Source organism: Cetorhinus maximus, chromosome 18 (genome assembly GCF_964194155.1).
Source record: "Cetorhinus maximus chromosome 18, sCetMax3.hap1.1, whole genome shotgun sequence".
Classification (NCBI taxonomy): domain Eukaryota; kingdom Metazoa; phylum Chordata; class Chondrichthyes; order Lamniformes; family Cetorhinidae; genus Cetorhinus; species Cetorhinus maximus.
In genome coordinates this window covers 34402644-34421438 of record NC_135896.1, presented here as the reverse complement: position 1 = coordinate 34421438, position 18795 = coordinate 34402644, and the positions used below count along the sequence as shown (strand labels likewise).

At 39.1% G+C, this 18795-nt stretch overlaps 1 protein-coding gene across 2 annotated transcripts in view; it reads left to right on the top strand.

Annotated features, from left to right (window-relative positions):
- dync1h1 (dynein, cytoplasmic 1, heavy chain 1) overlaps nucleotides 1-18795 on the top strand; it is a 105031-nt gene that overhangs the window by 73446 nt on the left and 12790 nt on the right. For both annotated transcript variants that reach the window (XM_078562365.1, XM_078562366.1), the window contains exons 57-72: nucleotides 169-322; nucleotides 411-557; nucleotides 1228-1378; nucleotides 1716-1969; nucleotides 4972-5106; nucleotides 5195-5289; nucleotides 5555-5729; nucleotides 6575-6650; nucleotides 6759-6919; nucleotides 7356-7467; nucleotides 7597-7657; nucleotides 8101-8224; nucleotides 9009-9122; nucleotides 15450-15620; nucleotides 17351-17568; nucleotides 17803-17906. In XM_078562365.1, coding sequence (XP_078418491.1) covers nucleotides 169-322; nucleotides 411-557; nucleotides 1228-1378; nucleotides 1716-1969; nucleotides 4972-5106; nucleotides 5195-5289; nucleotides 5555-5729; nucleotides 6575-6650; nucleotides 6759-6919; nucleotides 7356-7467; nucleotides 7597-7657; nucleotides 8101-8224; nucleotides 9009-9122; nucleotides 15450-15620; nucleotides 17351-17568; nucleotides 17803-17906 — 2252 coding nt within the window. The remainder of the gene's footprint in view (nucleotides 1-168; nucleotides 323-410; nucleotides 558-1227; nucleotides 1379-1715; nucleotides 1970-4971; nucleotides 5107-5194; nucleotides 5290-5554; nucleotides 5730-6574; nucleotides 6651-6758; nucleotides 6920-7355; nucleotides 7468-7596; nucleotides 7658-8100; nucleotides 8225-9008; nucleotides 9123-15449; nucleotides 15621-17350; nucleotides 17569-17802; nucleotides 17907-18795) is intronic.

Sequence of the window (18795 nt, the reverse complement as noted above, 5' to 3'; positions counted from 1 at the left end):
TTCATTCTACATTTTGGTGCTCAGGTTTGCATAGTGTTGTTCATATTGGTGCTTTAGTATATGAACATTGTGTAGTTTCAAATATTTTATGACAGTTTTGTTTAAGGATTGGGATCTAGTTTGTGTTTATTGTAATGTAACTTCCTCAAACATACTATTTTTGAAAAGGTACCCATTAATTATTGACCCATCTGGTCAGGCCACTGAGTTTATCATGAATGAGTACAAGGAACGCAAGATTACTAGAACCAGCTTCTTGGATGATGCCTTCAGAAAGAACCTAGAGAGTGCATTGAGATTTGGTAACCCATTACTTGTCCAGGTATGTACTAAAGGTTGATCGTGAAACATCACTTTTTTTGTTCTTGCTAGCTTCTGTATATCTACTCCGCCTATCCCTTTAATTCTAGGATGTTGAAAGTTATGATCCAATCTTGAACCCTGTGCTGAATCGTGAGGTTCGCAGAACTGGAGGTAGAGTACTCATCACTCTTGGTGATCAAGATATTGACCTGTCGCCATCGTTTGTCATTTTCCTCTCTACTCGAGACCCAACTGTAAGTCACTGAAATTAACATGGTCAGAATGGACTCATTTTAAGGACTAATTATACATTTTCAATGCTCTTAAGTTTTTTTTCCAGTTACTAGATAACTTCTAAAACAGTGAATAACATTTTTTTAGAAATCCATGCCTTGATTCAAAGCACATTCATTGCATTTGGCAACATAGTAGTTGGTTTGCTTACAATAATCTTGAATTAAGTTGAACATTTCAGAATTCACAATTTTAGAAATCCTCCCATATTCAAGCTTGAAATTGATTTTAGAAATATTTTCTGTGTTGAAATAGTTGATCTCATCCAGGACTACATTTGAAAGCGTTATAATTATAAAAGCAGCTCTGGTTAAAGAGCAGGATGTCTGTGATTTGTGCTGAAATATCAGGGTGTTGACATTGAGCAGATACTGGATCGAATTAATCCAAGGTGCCTCTTGACAAAAAATAACTTGCAGCAGTCATTATCAAATTTCATGGCAATCCAAAGGTCACCCTTGGGACCATGTTTCAGCAACTGAAGCCTTTGAGATGGAGCAGAGTAATTTAGTGAGGGAGGGAAAAAAGGATGCTTTTTAAGAGTCTTCACAAAATTTATCTTAATAGGTTATTGATATGAAGTGAGTTTAAATAGAAATAGTTACCTTTATTTCATATATTCTCTTATAGGTTGAATTCCCACCAGACCTTTGCTCTCGTGTTACATTTGTTAACTTCACAGTGACTCGAAGCAGCTTACAAAGCCAATGTCTGAATGAGGTGCTGAAGGCTGAGAGACCAGATGTAGATGAGAAACGTTCAGACCTGTTGAAATTGCAAGGTTGGTTTTCAGTGAGCTCTGATCTACTGGTGCCTTTGTGAATAGACTAGCGTTTTTCAAAATTGTAGATAACGTATAAAACTAAATTTGCTTTCCACTTTCTCTTTTTTGAACAACTGCGTGAAACTTTTAATGCCCGCTAGGAATAAAAGAGTTTATTGGTGCACAGATTCTCCAATCTCCCCTTGAAATAGGTTTTTATAACTTAAGTATTTGATGTTTTTATACTCCTTTTAATTTGTTTACTAAAAATGGGAACTGTTGTATTCTGCTATTTTAAAATAATTCTGATATGGTTAAACAAGAGCTGGAATTTTACTGATCTCGTTTTTGATAGGTGAATTCCAGCTTCGTTTGCGCCAGCTGGAGAAGTCTTTACTACAAGCTTTGAACGAAGTTAAAGGTCGTATCTTGGATGATGACACCATCATCACTACGCTGGAGAACCTAAAAAAGGAGGCAGCAGAGGTCACCAGGAAGGTTGAAGAAACAGATATTGTTATGGCAGAGGTGGATGCTGTCTCCCAACAGTACTTGCCACTTTCTACAGCATGTAGCAGCATCTATTTCACTATGGAAGCACTAAATCAGGTAGAGTAAAATCTTATGTATGCATAGCATGAACCAAAGCAAATATAGATCAAGTTGATTTACGTGGAACAATTACTTAAATTTTTCCATTAATTTATGTATGATGTGTTTTAATTTTAAAAACAACCTGGGAGATGATCTTTTGGAAATGCATATAACATAAAAGTAGAAATAAAATCCTCCTTCACCATTTATATTTTGTGTAAATGCATTAGCTCTTTGCTACAAAATGAACAATAGATTTTGAAGACTTGACTAAGTTTGTTTTGGAATAATCAGTTATAATCAGAATAAAGCCAGTAGAGGCTTTAAAATAAAAACACAAAATGCTGGAAAAACTCAGGTCTAACAGCATCTGTGGAGAAAAAAAAGTTAATGTTTTGAGTCCTTATAACTCTTCAGAGTAATGAAATTTATACTGTTTAAGGGGGGCGGAGCAAGTGAAGCTAGATAGAGGGCCAGTGATAGGTGAAGGCAAAGAACAGATTGCCAGAGATGTCATGGACAGAAGGGTGTTAATAGTGATACTGGCTAAAGGAGGTGCTGGTGATGGCATTAAAGTCAGAGAGCAGAATGTGATAATGGCAGGACAAGGGTAAGCACTCTGGAAAGAACAACATTAAGTGACAGGGTGGGGTGGGGGAGGGGATGATGGTGGGGGGAAAAAAATTGAAAAGAGGATAAAACAATGAATAAAAATGAATTTAAATAAAAATAAGTGGATAAAAATTAAGAAATGAGAATGAATATTTATAAAAGGGGTGAGGATGGAGGAGACAGTTCATGGTCTGAAGTTGTTGAACTCAACGTGAAGTCCGGAAGGCTGTAGAGTACCTAATCGGAGGATGAGGTGCTGTTCCTCCAGTTTGCGTTGGGCTTCACTGGAAAATTGCAGCCGGCCAAGGACGGACATGTGGGCATGAGAGCAGGATGGGGTGTTGAAATGGCAAGTGACAGGAAGGTCTGGGTCATGCTTGCAGACAGACCAAAGATGTTCCACAAAGCGGTCACCCAGTCTGCATTTGGCCTCTCCAATGTAGAGGAGACCTCATTGGGAGCAACAAATGCAGTAGATCAAATTGAAGGAGGTGCAACACTTGAAAGGAGTTTTTGGACCCTTGGACAGTGAGGAGGACAGGTGTTGCAATATCTGCGATTGCATGGGAAGGTGCCGTGGGAGGGAGATGAGGTGTTGGGGGTGATGAAAGAGTGGACTAGGGTGTCCCGGAGGGAACGGACACTACAGAATGCCGACGGGGTTGAAGGGAAGATATGTTTGATGGTGGCATCATGCTGCAGTTGGCGGAAATGGCAGAGGACTTTCGTTACATTACATTACATTTTACTTCTCTTTAGCTCTGAAGAAGAATCATAAAGACTCGAAACATTAACTTTTTTTTCTCCACAGATGATGTTAGACCTGCTGAGTTTTTCCAGCATTTTCTATATTTGTATTAGATTTCCAGCATCCACAGTACTTTGCTTTTATAGAGTCATAGAGGTCTACAGCACAGAAAAAGGCCCTTCGGCCCATCGAATCTGCGCCAGTCAAACAAGTACCTAACTAGCCTAATCCCATTTTCCAGCACTAGGCCCATAGCCTTGTATGCCATGGCATCGCAAGTGCACATCCAAATACTTCTTAAATGTCATAAGGGTTTCTGCCTCTACCACCCTTTCAGGCAGTGAGTTCTGGATTCCCACCACCCTCTGGATGAAAAAACTCTTCCTCACATCCCCTCTAAACTTCCTGCCCCTTACCTTAAATCTATGCCCCCTGGTTATTAATCCTTCCACCAAGGGGAAAAGTTTTCTCCTATCTACCCTATCTATGCCCCTCATAATTTTATACACCTCAATCATGTACCCCTTCAATCTCCTCTGCTCCAGGGAAAATAACCCCAGTCTATCCAATCTCTCCTCATAACTAAAACTCTCCAGCCCAGGCAACATCCTGGTAAATCTCCTCTGCGCTCTCTGTAGTGCAATCACATCCTTCCTATAATGCGGATTCCAGAACTGCATGCAATACTCTAGCTGTGGCCTAATCAGCGTTTTATACAGTTCCAGCATAACCTCCCTGCTCTTATATTCTATGCCTCGGCTAATAAAGGCAAGTATCCCATATGCCGCCTTAACCACATTATCTACCTGTCCCGCTACCTTAAGGGACCTGTGGACATGCACACCAAGGTCTCTCTGATCCTCGGTACTTCTCAGGATCCTACCATTCATCATGTATTCCCGTGCCTTGTTTGTCCTGCCCGAGTGCATCACCTCACACTTAGCTGGATTAAATTCCATTTGCCACTGATCAACCCATCTGACCAGCCCATATATGTCCTCCTGTAACCTAAGGCTATCCTCCTCACTATTTACCACCCCACCAATTTTCGTGTCATTCGTGAACTTACTGATCAACCCTCCGACATTCAAGCCTAAATCGTCTATATATATATATATGTGTGTATATTTTATATATATATATATATATATATATATATATATATATATATATAATATACCCTGCACAGCAAGGGACCCAACACCGATCCTAGTGGAACCCCACTGGACACAGGCAACCAGTCACAAAAACAACCCTCGACCATCACCCTCTGCTTCCTGCCATTCAGCCAATTCTGGATCCAATTTGCCAAATTGCCTTGGATCCCATGGGCTCTTACCTTCATTATCAGTCTTCCACGCAGGACCTTTTCAAAAGCCTTGCTGAAGTTCAAGTAGACGATGTCAAATGCACCTGAGGCTTTAAAATAGTTTGTTTAGACATTGTGCTAATGCATAGTATGACCATTAATCATATAAACCATAGCATGTCTAATAACTTTTTGGGTCCATTTTTAACACATTGCTAATGATCAAATGTATTTTGACACTTTTGACTCCTAAGATCTATTAAGGTTCAGAAAATTATGAAAAATATATGGTGGTACTTTATGGATAATCTGATCAGGTTGCTTATGATGTTGTTCATTCATCAATAGATTCACTTCCTATATCAGTATTCGCTTCAGTTCTTCCTGGATATTTATCACACTGTTCTGTATGAGAATCCAAACCTGAAAGGGGTTACTGATCATACACAACGACTCTCTTTTATTACTAAGGACCTTTTCCAGGTATGTATATTAAGCTTAACTGTAAATTTTATACAAAGGCAGTATTTTTGCAAGCATACAGATAATGCACTATTTTCTATTGTCACAGGGAACATTTAACAGAGTAGCACGGGGTATGGTGCACAATGATCATATCACTATTGCAATGTTGCTGGCTAAGATTCGCCTCAAGGGCCTAACTAGGTAAGTTTTTTTTGTTTGTCATCCATGAATCAGTTTTAATGTTTGTTTTGTGAGGTTGATTTTTTTAAACAGTTAGCTTTTTTTGAGCACTTTATCCATCTGATTTTCTGCATTCCAACGAAGGTTAATGTGCAGTTTATTCTTTTGCTAATTGGGGTTTTCATAGTTCATTTGTTTTTTTAAAAAAAGTCCGTTTTGTTTAACCAATAGGCTATAAACGTTCATTTTTTTCCTAAATACAAATCCTCCAATTTGTTTTTTCCAGTGAACCATCATATGACGTGGAGTTCCACCACTTCCTTCGTGGTAGAGAGATTGTACTGAATGGCTCTTCTGTGTCTAAGATAGATTATCTCACTACAGAACAAATAGAAGGCATGGAGAGACTGAGCCGTTTACCTGTCTTTTATGATGTAATTTCCAAAGTTCAGGTTGATGATGTAAGTTAAATTTTAAACTAATTGATATCTGGCAATTACATTTGAATATATTATCTCAAACTGACCACTTTGCAGACAAATTTGAGTTGTCCAACTTTTTCTTGGGGTTGAGAAAGTAGTTAAGTTGTGGACACAAATTAATGGTCAGGAATAACCTTGTTAATCCTCAAACTTGTTCTCGCAAATGCAAGTATATTTCTGGTCTGGATTGGTCAGCACGATGCACAGATGTCCAGCATATATTTATTCAACTTAATGCAATTCATATTGTCCCAAAGAAATTATAAATTTGCTTGTTTTAACAAAAACAGTTGGCAACAAATTGGAATAATTTCATTCTAAATTTGGATAAGCTCTGAAAATGACGTGTACAACACATGTTCTTCAACATTAACTTGTGTCTTCGACATATGTCGTGAAATTTTCCTCCCCTCTTACTCCAGGAAAAAGCAAGACAAATAATTCCTTTGAAAAATAAAGTGAGCTTGAAATAACTGATCTAGTTACGTTAACAGACTTCATGCCACCTCTAATTTGAATACTTTACCAGGGCAATACAGCATGCTCAAAATCCATCATGGAATCTGTCATGGTGCATCATTAGATGTGGCATAGTGAAAAGTACTCTGTACAAAATGTACATGTAACATTGATATGAACTCAAAATAGATGATGTAATTGGAAAATGTAGCTGTTTCTAGATTAAATGTTTTTACCTCTAGTCCTACAAAACAGTTGGTTGACATTTAGAACAAATCGCAACCATCTTTATTTAAGGGTAAAATACCTTTCAAGTATTGGATACATTTTTGGTCTGTAGTTTTACAAGTATTCTTTTACTGCAGCAATTTAACATCTGGCTGGAGAGTAGTTCACCTGAACAAACTGTGCCTTATCTGTGGATGTGTGAGAAACCTTTCAGTAAGCACCAAGTTTTTAATTTTGAAATTTTATAGAATATTTGTGGTAGAATTTATTCATGTTAGTTTTCCAAGCCAGATTGATTACAAGTTGTTTTCTTTCATCCAGCTCCTATTGGGCAGGCTATGCATCGACTGCTGCTGATCCAGGCTTTCCGACCAGACCGCCTCTTGGCAATGGCTCACATCTTTGTGGCCACAGTTTTGGGAGACAGTTTCATGTCAACAATCGAACAGCCATTAGACCTATCAACAATCGTAGATACCGAGGTATGTAGATGAAGCAACTTGTACAACATTTGAAGAGCCATTGTTTGAACTTTTTAATGAGTTTCAAGATGCTTAGGGAATCAAATTCTCTTTTTCCCAGCAAAATCAGTGACAGTAGCTGGTAATTATCAGAAGAGTATGAAATTCCAATTGCTTTTTTCTACTGATCTATACTTTAACTCTCCTATTCCTCATAAGAGCTTAGTGTTTCTATCCATTTCCTTTCCAATCATTTAAATATGTTTGAATGGGTAGCTATTATTGGCCATATATTGATCATTTGTTTTGTACTTCTTTAAAATAATCTCAACTTTTTGTAATTACTGTTTCTTCACACTTTTCTAGCCTGTAGCCAAATACTGTGTGGATATGTGTATGTAATTTGTTGGAGGTTACTTCTGCAATATCTATTAAGGTTAACATGCTTTTTTTTTAGGTGAAACCAAACACTCCAGTGCTTATGTGCTCTGTGCCTGGCTATGATGCCAGTGGACGTGGAGAGGATCTTGCAGCTGAGCAAAACACGCAGATTACATCTATTGCCATTGGTAAGAATTTGCTGTTTCAATAAATATCCTTTGATCACTGAAATACAGTTGCGTTTTTTTTAAATCATTGAGACCTTCAATTGAGCTTTCCATTGACTATTTAATTATTTTAACAAATATACAATATAGGTTCTGCAGAGGGCTTCAACCAGGCAGAAAAGGCTATTAATACAGCTGTGAAATCTGGCAGGTAAGTGAGGTTACGCTGCATATTTCACTAGTTGAATTTGTTTCTTGTTTATAGTTAAACGTACGTTACTATTAGAAATTTTCAATATTTCGGTGTGCCTGCACTATGTCATTGGTCTTGTATTGCGTAACTTGGACACAAATCGATCTTGATTTCCTCATAGCATCAATGCGATTCACATTTTAGAATTTGTTTTCTAAGTTATGCATTGTTGGAGTGCATTAAAGCCCATGCATGTATAAACAAAAACTAGTTTTGCCAATTTAGAAATCAGTATCTTGATAAAAATGAAATTCATGCATGGTGCACTCTTACCCTGAAGTCCTTAAGTGTAAATGTATATGACAGTTAAGTACATTGGGCTCATTATCTGACCAGGAATTAATGACAGGTTGTGTATTCTTGATCTTCTGCTAATGTCACTTTGTTAATGGTCTTAATAGGTGGGTGATGTTGAAGAATGTACATCTAGCTCCTGGTTGGCTCATGCAACTTGAGAAGAAGCTGCATTCCTTGCAACCTCATGCTAATTTCCGTCTCTTCCTTACCATGGAGATCAACCCCAAGGTAAGTGTTGCACTTAAAACCTGAGTATTAGAGTTTCAATAAATTAGTGGTGCTGTTTGCATATTTTAGCATCTACTGAAGATATAACTCCTCTAATATTTATGGCTAGTTCTCTTTTTGCTAAAAGATTATTTAAAACTAGATTAATTAATATACAGAAGTCAAAAGAATTACTAAATTTGTCCTGAACATATTGGTCAATCTTTAGCAAACCTTAAATTCAGACACCAACTAAGCAAAAATGACAACTAATCTTGGCGATAAGAACGTAAATAGGAGCTAGAGTAGGCCATTTGGCCTTTTGAGGCTGTTAGCTACGCATTCAATAAGATCCAAAAAATCTATCGACCTTTGTCAGTTCTGTACTATTTAATGGTAGTATTTCCTCATTCCTATTTACAAAAGAAAATCACTTTTTATATCACTACATACGATTGACTAAGTGGATTGACTAACCTGTTCTTAGTATGTTATAGCCATCTACCAAGAGATGTGAAGTCAGCCCAAATATGATCTAACAACCTAATCAAATGTTCTGTTCCTATCAGGAACATGTATGGAAATGATTATATTGCCTTTTGTGAAAGAAATATCAGTCAAATATTTTGAAATGTATTTAATTTATAAAACTCTGCAGGCTAGAAATAGAGAATGGGTTGGTTTTAGCACCCAGTGGCTTAAGAATACAATTGAGTTTTTAAATTCCTGTTATCTGTGGGTCTACCTGTACTTTGTAGAACAAAATAGTGTTGAGTTTCACACTAATCTTTTAACTTGTTTGCAGGTTCCAGTGAACTTGTTGCGAGCTGGGCGTATATTTGTATTTGAACCACCACCTGGTGTGAAAGCCAACATGCTGAGGACCTTCAGCAGCATCCCAGTTTCCAGGATGTGCAAAGTAAGAATAGCCTAAGATTTGACCCCATTGATTTCTTGGAGAAAGTGTATTTTGTATTGACAAACATGTCCAATTTCCCATGTCGTGTGGGCAAAGGCTACTTATGAGTCTGGTCATTAGAGTACAGATGGACATATTTTTGAGTCTTGCATGGAGCCAAAAGCCAGGACCTTTTTCGTGTGTGCCATGCTGAACAGCACAATGTAAAATGAATGCGTTGTCGCCATCTTCCTAACTACAAAATGGATGTACACAGGTATAGCCTGTTGGGAGCAGTTCAGAGTTTCTGTAGCAGGTGCTTCTTTGCAAGCCAATTAGGAGAGGTACCAAACAGTTTTTACAAGCATGCATTCTGATCCCACTCACTAGAGAATTCCATGTCCAGGACAATGTTTGTTGGTTGACATAATTCAAAAGTATGCCCTGCATATAATTGCATGGATATTCATTTGCTGACATTTTGTGTTTTTGGATTTCTCTACCCTAAAAAATAAGGGTGAAGCATTTGCTACAACCTTCAGCCAGAAATGCCGAGTAGATGAACCCCCACTATCAACATCCTTGGGGGCTACCATTGACCAGAAACTGAACTGGACTAGCCTTGTAAATACTGTGGCTACAAGAGCAGGTCAGAGGCTAGGAATCCTGCAACGAGTAACTCGCACCATGACTCTCCAAAGCCTGCCCACCATCTACAAGGCACAAGCCAGGAGTGTGATGGTATACTCTCCACTTGCTTGAATGAGTGCCGCTCCCACAACACAGAAGAAGCTTGACACTGTCCAGGACAAAGCAGCCCACTTCATTGGCACCACATCCACAAACACTCACTCCCTCCACCACTGACCCACAGTAGCAGCAGTGTGTACCATCTACAAGATGCACTACAGGAATTCATCAAGGCTCCTTAGACAGCATCTTCCAAACCCACGACCACTACTATCTAAAAGGATAAGGACAGCAGATGGATGGGAAAACCACCACCACCTGGAAGTTACCCTTCAAGTCAGTCACCGTCCTGACTTGGAAACATACTGCTGTTCCTTCACTGTCGCTGAGTCAAAACCCTGGAACTCCCTCCCTAATAGTACTGTGGATGTATCTACACCACATGGACTGCAGCGGTTCAAGAAGGCAGCTCACCACCACCTCCTCGAGGGCAAGGGCAACTAGGATTGGCAATAAATGCTGGCCCAACCAATGAAGCCCACATCTTGTGAATGAATTTTTAAAAATGGATCTTGGTCTAAGAACTATATTCTGGAAGATCATCAGTCATGGCACAAAATACCAAGCTCCTGCCAAATATTTGCATGGGGCCAGGAACTGGTTTTTATTTAAGTACACTGAAAATGGAATCATAGAGAAGGTACAGCATGAAAATAGGCCATTCTGCCATTCCACTCGGTGTGTCTGTGCCAGCACTCTGCAAGAGCTAGTCCCACTCTCCTGCCTTTATCCCATTGCCCTGCAAAATTTTTCTCTTTGTTAATTATCCAGTTCCCTTTTGAAAGCCACAATTGAAACTGTCTCCATCTCTGCCACACTTCAGGCAGTGCATTCCAGATCCTAACTGCTGTCTGGGCAAAGTTTTTCCTTGTGTTGGCTCTTTTGCCAATCGCCTTAAATTGGTGTCCCCTGGTTCTTGACCTTATGCCAATGGGAACAGTTACTCCCTATTTACTCTGTCCAGACCCCTCATGATTTTGAATACCTCTGTCAAATCTCCTCTTAATCTTCTCTTTTCCAGGAGAACTGCCCCAGCTTCTTCAGTCTGACCACGTAACTGAAGTTCCTTATCCTTGGAACCATTCACATGAATCTTTTATGCACCCTCTCTATTGCCTTCACATCCGTGTGGTGCCTAGAACTGGGCACAATACTCCAGTTGAGATTGAACCAGTGTTCTATAGATGTCTATCATGACAGCCTCTGTACTCGTGCCCTTATTTATAACGCCCAGGATCCACGATAGGCTTTATTAACCACACTCAACCTGCCCTGCCACCTTCAATAATTTATGCACGTGTGCCCCCCTCCCCAGGTCCCTCTGCTCCTGCACCCCCTTTAGAATTGTACCCTTATTTTACATTGCCTCTCCTTGTTCCTCCTACTAAAATTTATCATTCACACTTATCTGCATTAAATTTCATCTGCCACTTGTCTGCCTATTCCACCAGTCTTGTCTGTCCTTTTGAAGTTTAACATCATCCTCTTCATAGTTCACCATACATAGTCTTGTCACCTGAAAATTTTGAAATTTTTCCCTGTACCCCAAGTCTTTGTCATTAATATATATCAAGAAAAGCTGATCCTAACACAGCCCCTCTATGTACCTTGCTCCAGTCCAAGAAAACAACCATTCGCCACTACTGTTCTCTGTCACTCAGCCAATTTTATGTCCATGCTGCTACTGCCTCTTTTTATTATGAGCTCTAACTTTGCTGACAAGCCTGTTATGTGGCACTTTATCAAATGCCTTTGGAAGTCCATGTATCCCACATCACTCCTCATCAACCCTTTCTGTTACTTCATCAGCAAACTCAATCAAGATAGTTAAGCATGATTTGCCCTTAACGATTCCTTAATTAATCTGTATTTGCCCAGGTAACTGTTAACTTAGTCCCGAATTATCATTTTAAAAGCTTCCCCATCACCGAGGTTAACCTTACTGGCCTGTAGTTGTTAGGCTTATTGCACTTTTTTTTGAACAAGGGTGTAACAGTTGCAATTCATTAGCTCTCTGCAGCACCCCTGTATTGAAGGAGGATGGGAAAGTTCTAGCCAGTGCCTCCACAACAATTCCCTCAGTATCCTTGAATGCATCTTATCTGATTCTGGTGACTTACCAACTTTTATGTGTAGCCAGCCATGCTAATAGCCCTTTTTTTAAAAAAAAATTAAGCCATCCAGAGTGTCAACCACCTCCTCTTTCAATATGTCTTGGACAGTATCTTCTTCCTCATTGAAGTACTCATGTGGTACCTTAGCCATGCCCCTACCTCCATACATAAATCCCCTTTTAGGCCTCTAATTATCCCCATGCCTCCCTTTTACTATTTATATGCCTGTAAAAGACTTTTGAACTCTTTGTTAGTCACCAGTCTCTTATATTGTCTTTGCTGCTCTTTTTGTTTTTTCACTTCCCCTCTGAACCTTTATATTGAACTGAAATCACAGTTGTATTTTTCACCTGACATGTCATTTGCACCCTTTTTCTGTTTCATCTTGCTCCCTATCACTTGTGCCATCAGGGAGCTCTGAATTTCTTTGCACTACCTTTCCCTCATGGAATATACCTTGCTTGTACCCAAACTGTCTGCTCTTTAAAGGCAGCCCATTGTTCTATTACAGTTTTGCCTGCCAATCTTTGATTCCAATTTCTCTGGACCAGGTCCATTGAAGTTGGCCCTCCAGATGAATCATTTCTATTCTGGATTGTTCGGTGTCCTTTTTTTATAACCAACCTAAATCTTGTGATCACTGTCCCCTAGATGTTCTGCTGACGCCTGATGCACTTGTTCCACATCATTCCCTAGAACCAGACCCAGCAATGCCTCCTTCCTCGTGGAGTGGAAAAATACTGATGTAGAAAATTCTCCTGAAGACACCCTAGGAACTCTTGCCCATTATACTATTACTATCCCAGTCTGTTTTAGGATAACTGACATCTCCCATGATATAATGTAAACTCTATAATTCTAGCACCCCTGTGAAATTCCTTGCAAATTTATTCCTCTATACCTTTCCCACTAACTGGTGACCTATAGAATACACTCAGCAATGTAATGGTACCTCTATTGTTTCTTAGCTCTAACCAAATAGATTCTGTTCTTGATCCCTCTTGGACATTCTCTTTTTCCAACATGGCAGTGTTCTCCTTGAACAACCCTGCTATTCCTCCTTCACTTTCCTATCTTTCCTGAGCACCTTGTACTCGGGAATATTTAGTATTCAGTCTTGCCATTTGAGCTAGGTCTCCATTATCGCCACATCAGGCTTCCATGTGGCTATGTGCAGCAGCTCACCAACCTTATTTGCGAAACTCTGCACATTCACATACTTGCACAGTAACCCTGATTTAGACCTTATTACATTCCCTGTTACTCTAACCCACCTAATACCTTCTGTTCCTTCCTCTGATGCTATTTATCTCTGAATTCTCTGTGCACCTTGGTTTTCCTCTCTGAAATTACCTCCTGGTTCCTACACCCCTGCCAACTTACTTTAAATTCTCTCCAATAATGAAGCAAATCTTCCCATAAGGGTCCCCTGAGGAAGAGTCATACAGACTCAATGTTAACTTTGTTTCTCTCTTCACAGATGCTGCTGGACCTGATTTTTTTTCCCCCAGCATTTTCTGTTTTTGTCCCCACAAGGATATTGGCCCTGGCTCTGTTCGGGTGCAACCCATCCAGCCTGCACAGGTCTCATCTTCCCCAGAACCAGTCCCAATGTCCCAAGAATCTAAAGCGCCTTCTCTCATGCACCCTCCCTCCAGCCACACACGCATTTGCTCTATCTTCTTTTATACTGACTTGTGTGTGCTACTGGGAGTACTTGGCTGCTTCAGCTGCTAGTTCCCTTCCTAGTTCCCTAAACTCTGCTGGCAAGATCACATGTCTCTTTCTGCCTAGTTGTTGGTACAGATATGGACTACACCTGCTAGCTGTGGACTCTATCCCTGTTCCCCAATAGGATGCTCTGCAGCCTTTCAGCACCAGCGTGGCAACATACTATCCTGGATTCACATCTGCAACTGCAGAAGCACCTGTCTATTATCCTAACTATCAAGTTCCCTGTCAATATTGCTTTTCCAACCTTCCTCCTGACCGCTGTACAGCTGAGCCAGCTGTCGTGCCATGCACTCCCCAGAGCAAACATAACTCTCGCCACTATTCAGAATTGAATAGAGTTTGGAGAATAAGATGCAGTCAGAACTCTAGCACTATCTGGTCCTCCTTTACTGCCTGGCAGTCACCCATTCCCGCTCTGCCTGCATAGCCTTAGCTGCCGAGTGAACACACCTATAAATATGCTATCCATGAAACACTCAACCCCGCAGGTGTGCTGCAGTGATGCCAGCTACTGCTGAAGGTCTGAAACCAGGAGCTTGAGCTGCTGCAGCTGACAACACTTTCTTTTCCTTTTTTTTTTCCATTCATTCACTGGATGTGGGCTCCACTGGTTGGGCCAGCATTTATTGCCCATCCCTAGTTGCCCTTGAGAAGGTGGTGGTGAGCTGTCTTCTTGAACCGCTGCGGTCCATTTGGTATAGGTACACCCACAGTGCTATTGAAAGGGAGTTCCAGGATTTTGACCTAGTGACAGTGAAGGAACGGTGAAATATTTCCAAGTCAAGCCAATGAATGACTTGGACGGGAGTTTGCAGGCAGTGGTATTTCCACCTATCTGCTGCCCATGTCCTTCTAGATTGTGGTCGTCTTGGGTTTGGAAGGTGCTGTCTAAGGAGCCTTGGTGAATTCCTGCAGTGCATCTTGTAGATGGTACACACTGCTGCTACTGTGTGTCGGTGGTGGAGGGAGTGAATGTTTGTGGATGTGGTGCCAATGAAGTGGGCTGCTTTGGCCTGGACAGTGTCAAGCTTCTTGAGTGTTGTGGGAGCTGCAGTCATCCAGACAAGTGGGGAATATTCCATCACACTTCTGATTTACATCTGTAGATGGTGGACAGTCTTTGGGGAGTCAGGAGGTGAGTTACTTGTCGCAGGATTCTAGCCTCGCATCCTGGAATTCCCACAAGAAATGGGATGTGCGCTCCAAGGGTCTGAGCTGCCCTGCTATGCTTCTATTTATTAGACTATTAAACTTACTACTAAAATAATTAATGTCTCACCAGCTACTCACCAGTCAGCTGCTTCTCCTCTGATGTCACTTTATCATCTAAAATCCTGAGATTATAATTTACTGAAAAATTTGTGTTACTACTTTAGTGTTCTAACCTATATTACTTCATTTTAACTTTATCCCCTACATCTGGTTGATTATTTGAGCACTGATTTTAATTATATGATAAATTATCAAATTGGTGTTAGGTTTTCTGCTAATGAATAAATTGAAAGCTTACCAGCATATTCACTCCATCCTGCTTTCTGTTTCTCCGTGCGCTCTGTTCATTTCATGTACTTTTAATATTGCTATCTGTCATAATAGCACTTTTAACGTTAGTATGTTTTGCTTGTATTTTAGCATAAATTGTTTTGCTGTGATTTACACTCTGACCAAATTCTTTGATGTGCAAGTTAGAAATTATTGTACAGGTTTAGAAATCCCCATGATTAATAACTTTATTTAAATGTTATTCCAGTCACCAAATGAGCGTGCACGTCTATACTTCCTTCTGGGCTGGTTCCATGCTATCATACAAGAACGTCTGCGATATGCTCCTCTGGGTTGGTCCAAGAAGTATGAGTTTGGTGAATCAGATTTAAGATCTGCTTGTGATACTGTGGACACCTGGTTGGATGATACAGCCAAGGTAAATTCTTGCCAGAACAAAATGGTATGGAAATAAACAGGGCAATTAGGTTAGAATTCTCACTGCTGTAAAAACTACCATAACTAATAGGATGCATCAGATGTGTTTAGCTTTGGGATGGAGTAGGGGTAAAAGTGTAACTTTGGATAGGGATGGGGTAATTTTTGTTCCATGTTACCAAGGTGATTGGGCAAGATATTTTTTTTAAAAAAGCCCTTCAAAATATAACTTGATTAAGGAAAACATTGCAGGGCAAACTTTTTATTTAAACTTTGTCTGCAGTATTTATAAGTACTTTGGTCGATGCTATTTTACATTACAGGCAACTGAGGTAATTCATTTTTATCATTTTGGATCTTATCGAGAACTGTTGCACACTGCAAATGACGGGTGTGTCTTTGCAGGATTTACTAATATTTGCTTTTGTAAAGCTTCTTTCAAAAGCAAGCCCAAATGTACAGTATATGGAATGTCAACATTTAATGCAGCTACATTTAGTTGCTTCATGAATGAAAAACATTTTAAAATATTTCTTCTTGCCTGCATTGAAATTATTTTTGAGATAATTGCACCTTTGCTGCTAAATAGTGCGAAACTACCTGCTTTTAGCTGAAATTTAATGAGTTTTGGAATTCCGAACACACTGCAATGTAGCTATTAACAGAAATTTTCCCCTCCTTTTTTCTTTTTAAAAAAAAAAATCTTTTTAGTGATTGTAATTTAACTACCTGATATGACAGAAGACTATGAACCTAATACTGTTTTTTATCAATGCTTTCAGAGGCAGTTTTAACATATTTTGATGAAATTGTTCCTTCTATATTCTGGAGTTATTCTGCAAATGTGAGAGGGTGATTAGTGATGGTCAAACCAGCTTGTTTATGGACTCTTCTTGAGCCGCTAATCCTGTAAACTCTAAACCCGGCTTGAAAGGTTGATTCGGTGTATTCGTGTTTAAATTTGCTTTGCTTCCATCAAATGAAAGCTGAGTCACTAGACATTTTGGGCATTAATTTGGCTTTTAACATCAATTGAATGAGCATAAGAAATAGAAACAAGGGAAGACCATATGGTCCATTGAGCCTGCTCCACAATTTAGTATGATCATGACTGATCTTGCTCTTCTACTCCATTTTCCCACACGCTCCCCATATCTCTTTTGATTCCCTGAGACACTAAAAATCAGTATATCTCAGCCTTATACCTTCAATGATGGCGCATCGATCCACAACAATCGGTAGAGAATTCCAAATATTCACAACCCTTTGAAGAAATGTCTCCTCATCTCAGTCCTAAATGGTCAACCCTCTAATCCTGAAACTGTGTCCCCTTGTTGTAGATTTCCCAGTCAGCAAAAACAATGTCTCGGTGTCTACTCTGTCAAGCCCCTTCAGAATCTTGAATGTTTCAATTATTTCACCTCTCATTACTCTCAACTCCAGAGAGTATAGGACCAGTTTACTCAGCCTCTCATAGGACAACCCTCTCATCCCAGGGACCAATCGAGTTAACTTTCACTGAACAGTTGTTATATTTGCGCACACTCATTATACAAATGACTAGAAACTATTGTAATGCCTACATGTTGTAAAATATTGTCATTATTACTAATTTTTTAGTGTTAGTAAGTTATTAACGGCCCAAGCATCATGAGTGTCAAATAGTGAACTTTCAAATCACAATCATTCCCAACTTCCATGATTAAAAATGAAATGACTTGTTTTCTTCAGGGACGCCAGAACATTTCGCCTGATAAAATTCCTTGGGCAGCTTTGAAAACCTTGATGGCACAATCTATTTATGGTGGGCGTATCGATAATGAATTTGATCAGCGGTTGTTGAACTCCTTTTTGGAGCGTCTATTTACGACTGCTAGCTTTGACAGCGAATTTAAATTGGCATGTAAGGTCGATGGACATAAGGATATTCTAATGCCAGATGGCATCAGGTAAAAACCTAAAGTCAAAGTAACAATTGTCAATTAAAAAAGATGCCTTTCATGTTTAAAGAATGTTGACTTCAGAGAAAATGAAATTATTTGCTGTAAGATCCTCTTTTAGAGTGATTGCTTAAGACATGCTTACTTTGTGCAACCCTTATTAGACAAACTATATCTCTAAACTTAATTTGGAAAAGTTTCTCCCTTTTAGCTTTAATTAACAAATGGTGATCTTTTATGCAGACGAGAGGAGTTCATTCAGTGGGTTGAGCTGCTTCCTGATACTCAGACACCATCCTGGCTGGGTTTACCAAACAATGCTGAAAAAGTGCTTCTAACTACACAGGGTAACTATAAGCTTTCCCTTCCAAATAATTAGATTGATGGTACCGTGATTTGAAAAGAAAGATAATACAATAGACATTGGGAATATATAAACGTATTATAACTTTACATTTTCACATGTGATGTACTCTGTCAAAAATATACGTAGCTCATTTGGTGTTGTCATTTCATTTATTGTGTTTCTCTCGCTTTGCTAATTGTTCGATTGCATTTGTCTGATTCAGATATTTCACTCTTCTCCCTTTCGCTTTTGCACATTTCACTTGCACTCAATTCCCACCAAAGAAGGAAAATCTGGATTGAAAGTAGTTCCTATTTTACCTGCTCCCCATTAGTCCTCCCACCCTGCAAACACCTCAATGCCTTGGAAATCCATTTGTATCTCATGATCATTAGAACGTTCCAGATTTTCATTTTATATTTAATCAGGCTTGTTTAACTATATACATAGGATGCATTAGGAGCAATGAATAGATTTGGAGGAAATGAATTTTCTAGTTATTTCTGTTTGTAACTCATTAGATGTTCAGGTTCACTACATTACATATTTCTCAATGGTCTCTCCATTTTCAGAGATTTAATGTATAGCATGTGAACAAGATATAGTTAATTATAAAACAAGTAGTAATTTTGAGGTCCAATGTAGAATAAGTTTAATAGTAATACTTTTAAACAGTGATATTACATTTCATGCATGCCTTTTCTTGAAGTTGAATTGTATTTAGTTTTACAAAAACTGTATAAATTTAATGTGTGCAGAACTAAGCAAATTCATCAGTTAAATTTAAGAAAAATATTAAGTTCAAGTTTAACTTTAAATAACTATGCAACTGCCAAGGAGATTTCACTTCCTTTTTTACTACACCATAATTTTATTATTTTAACCATACT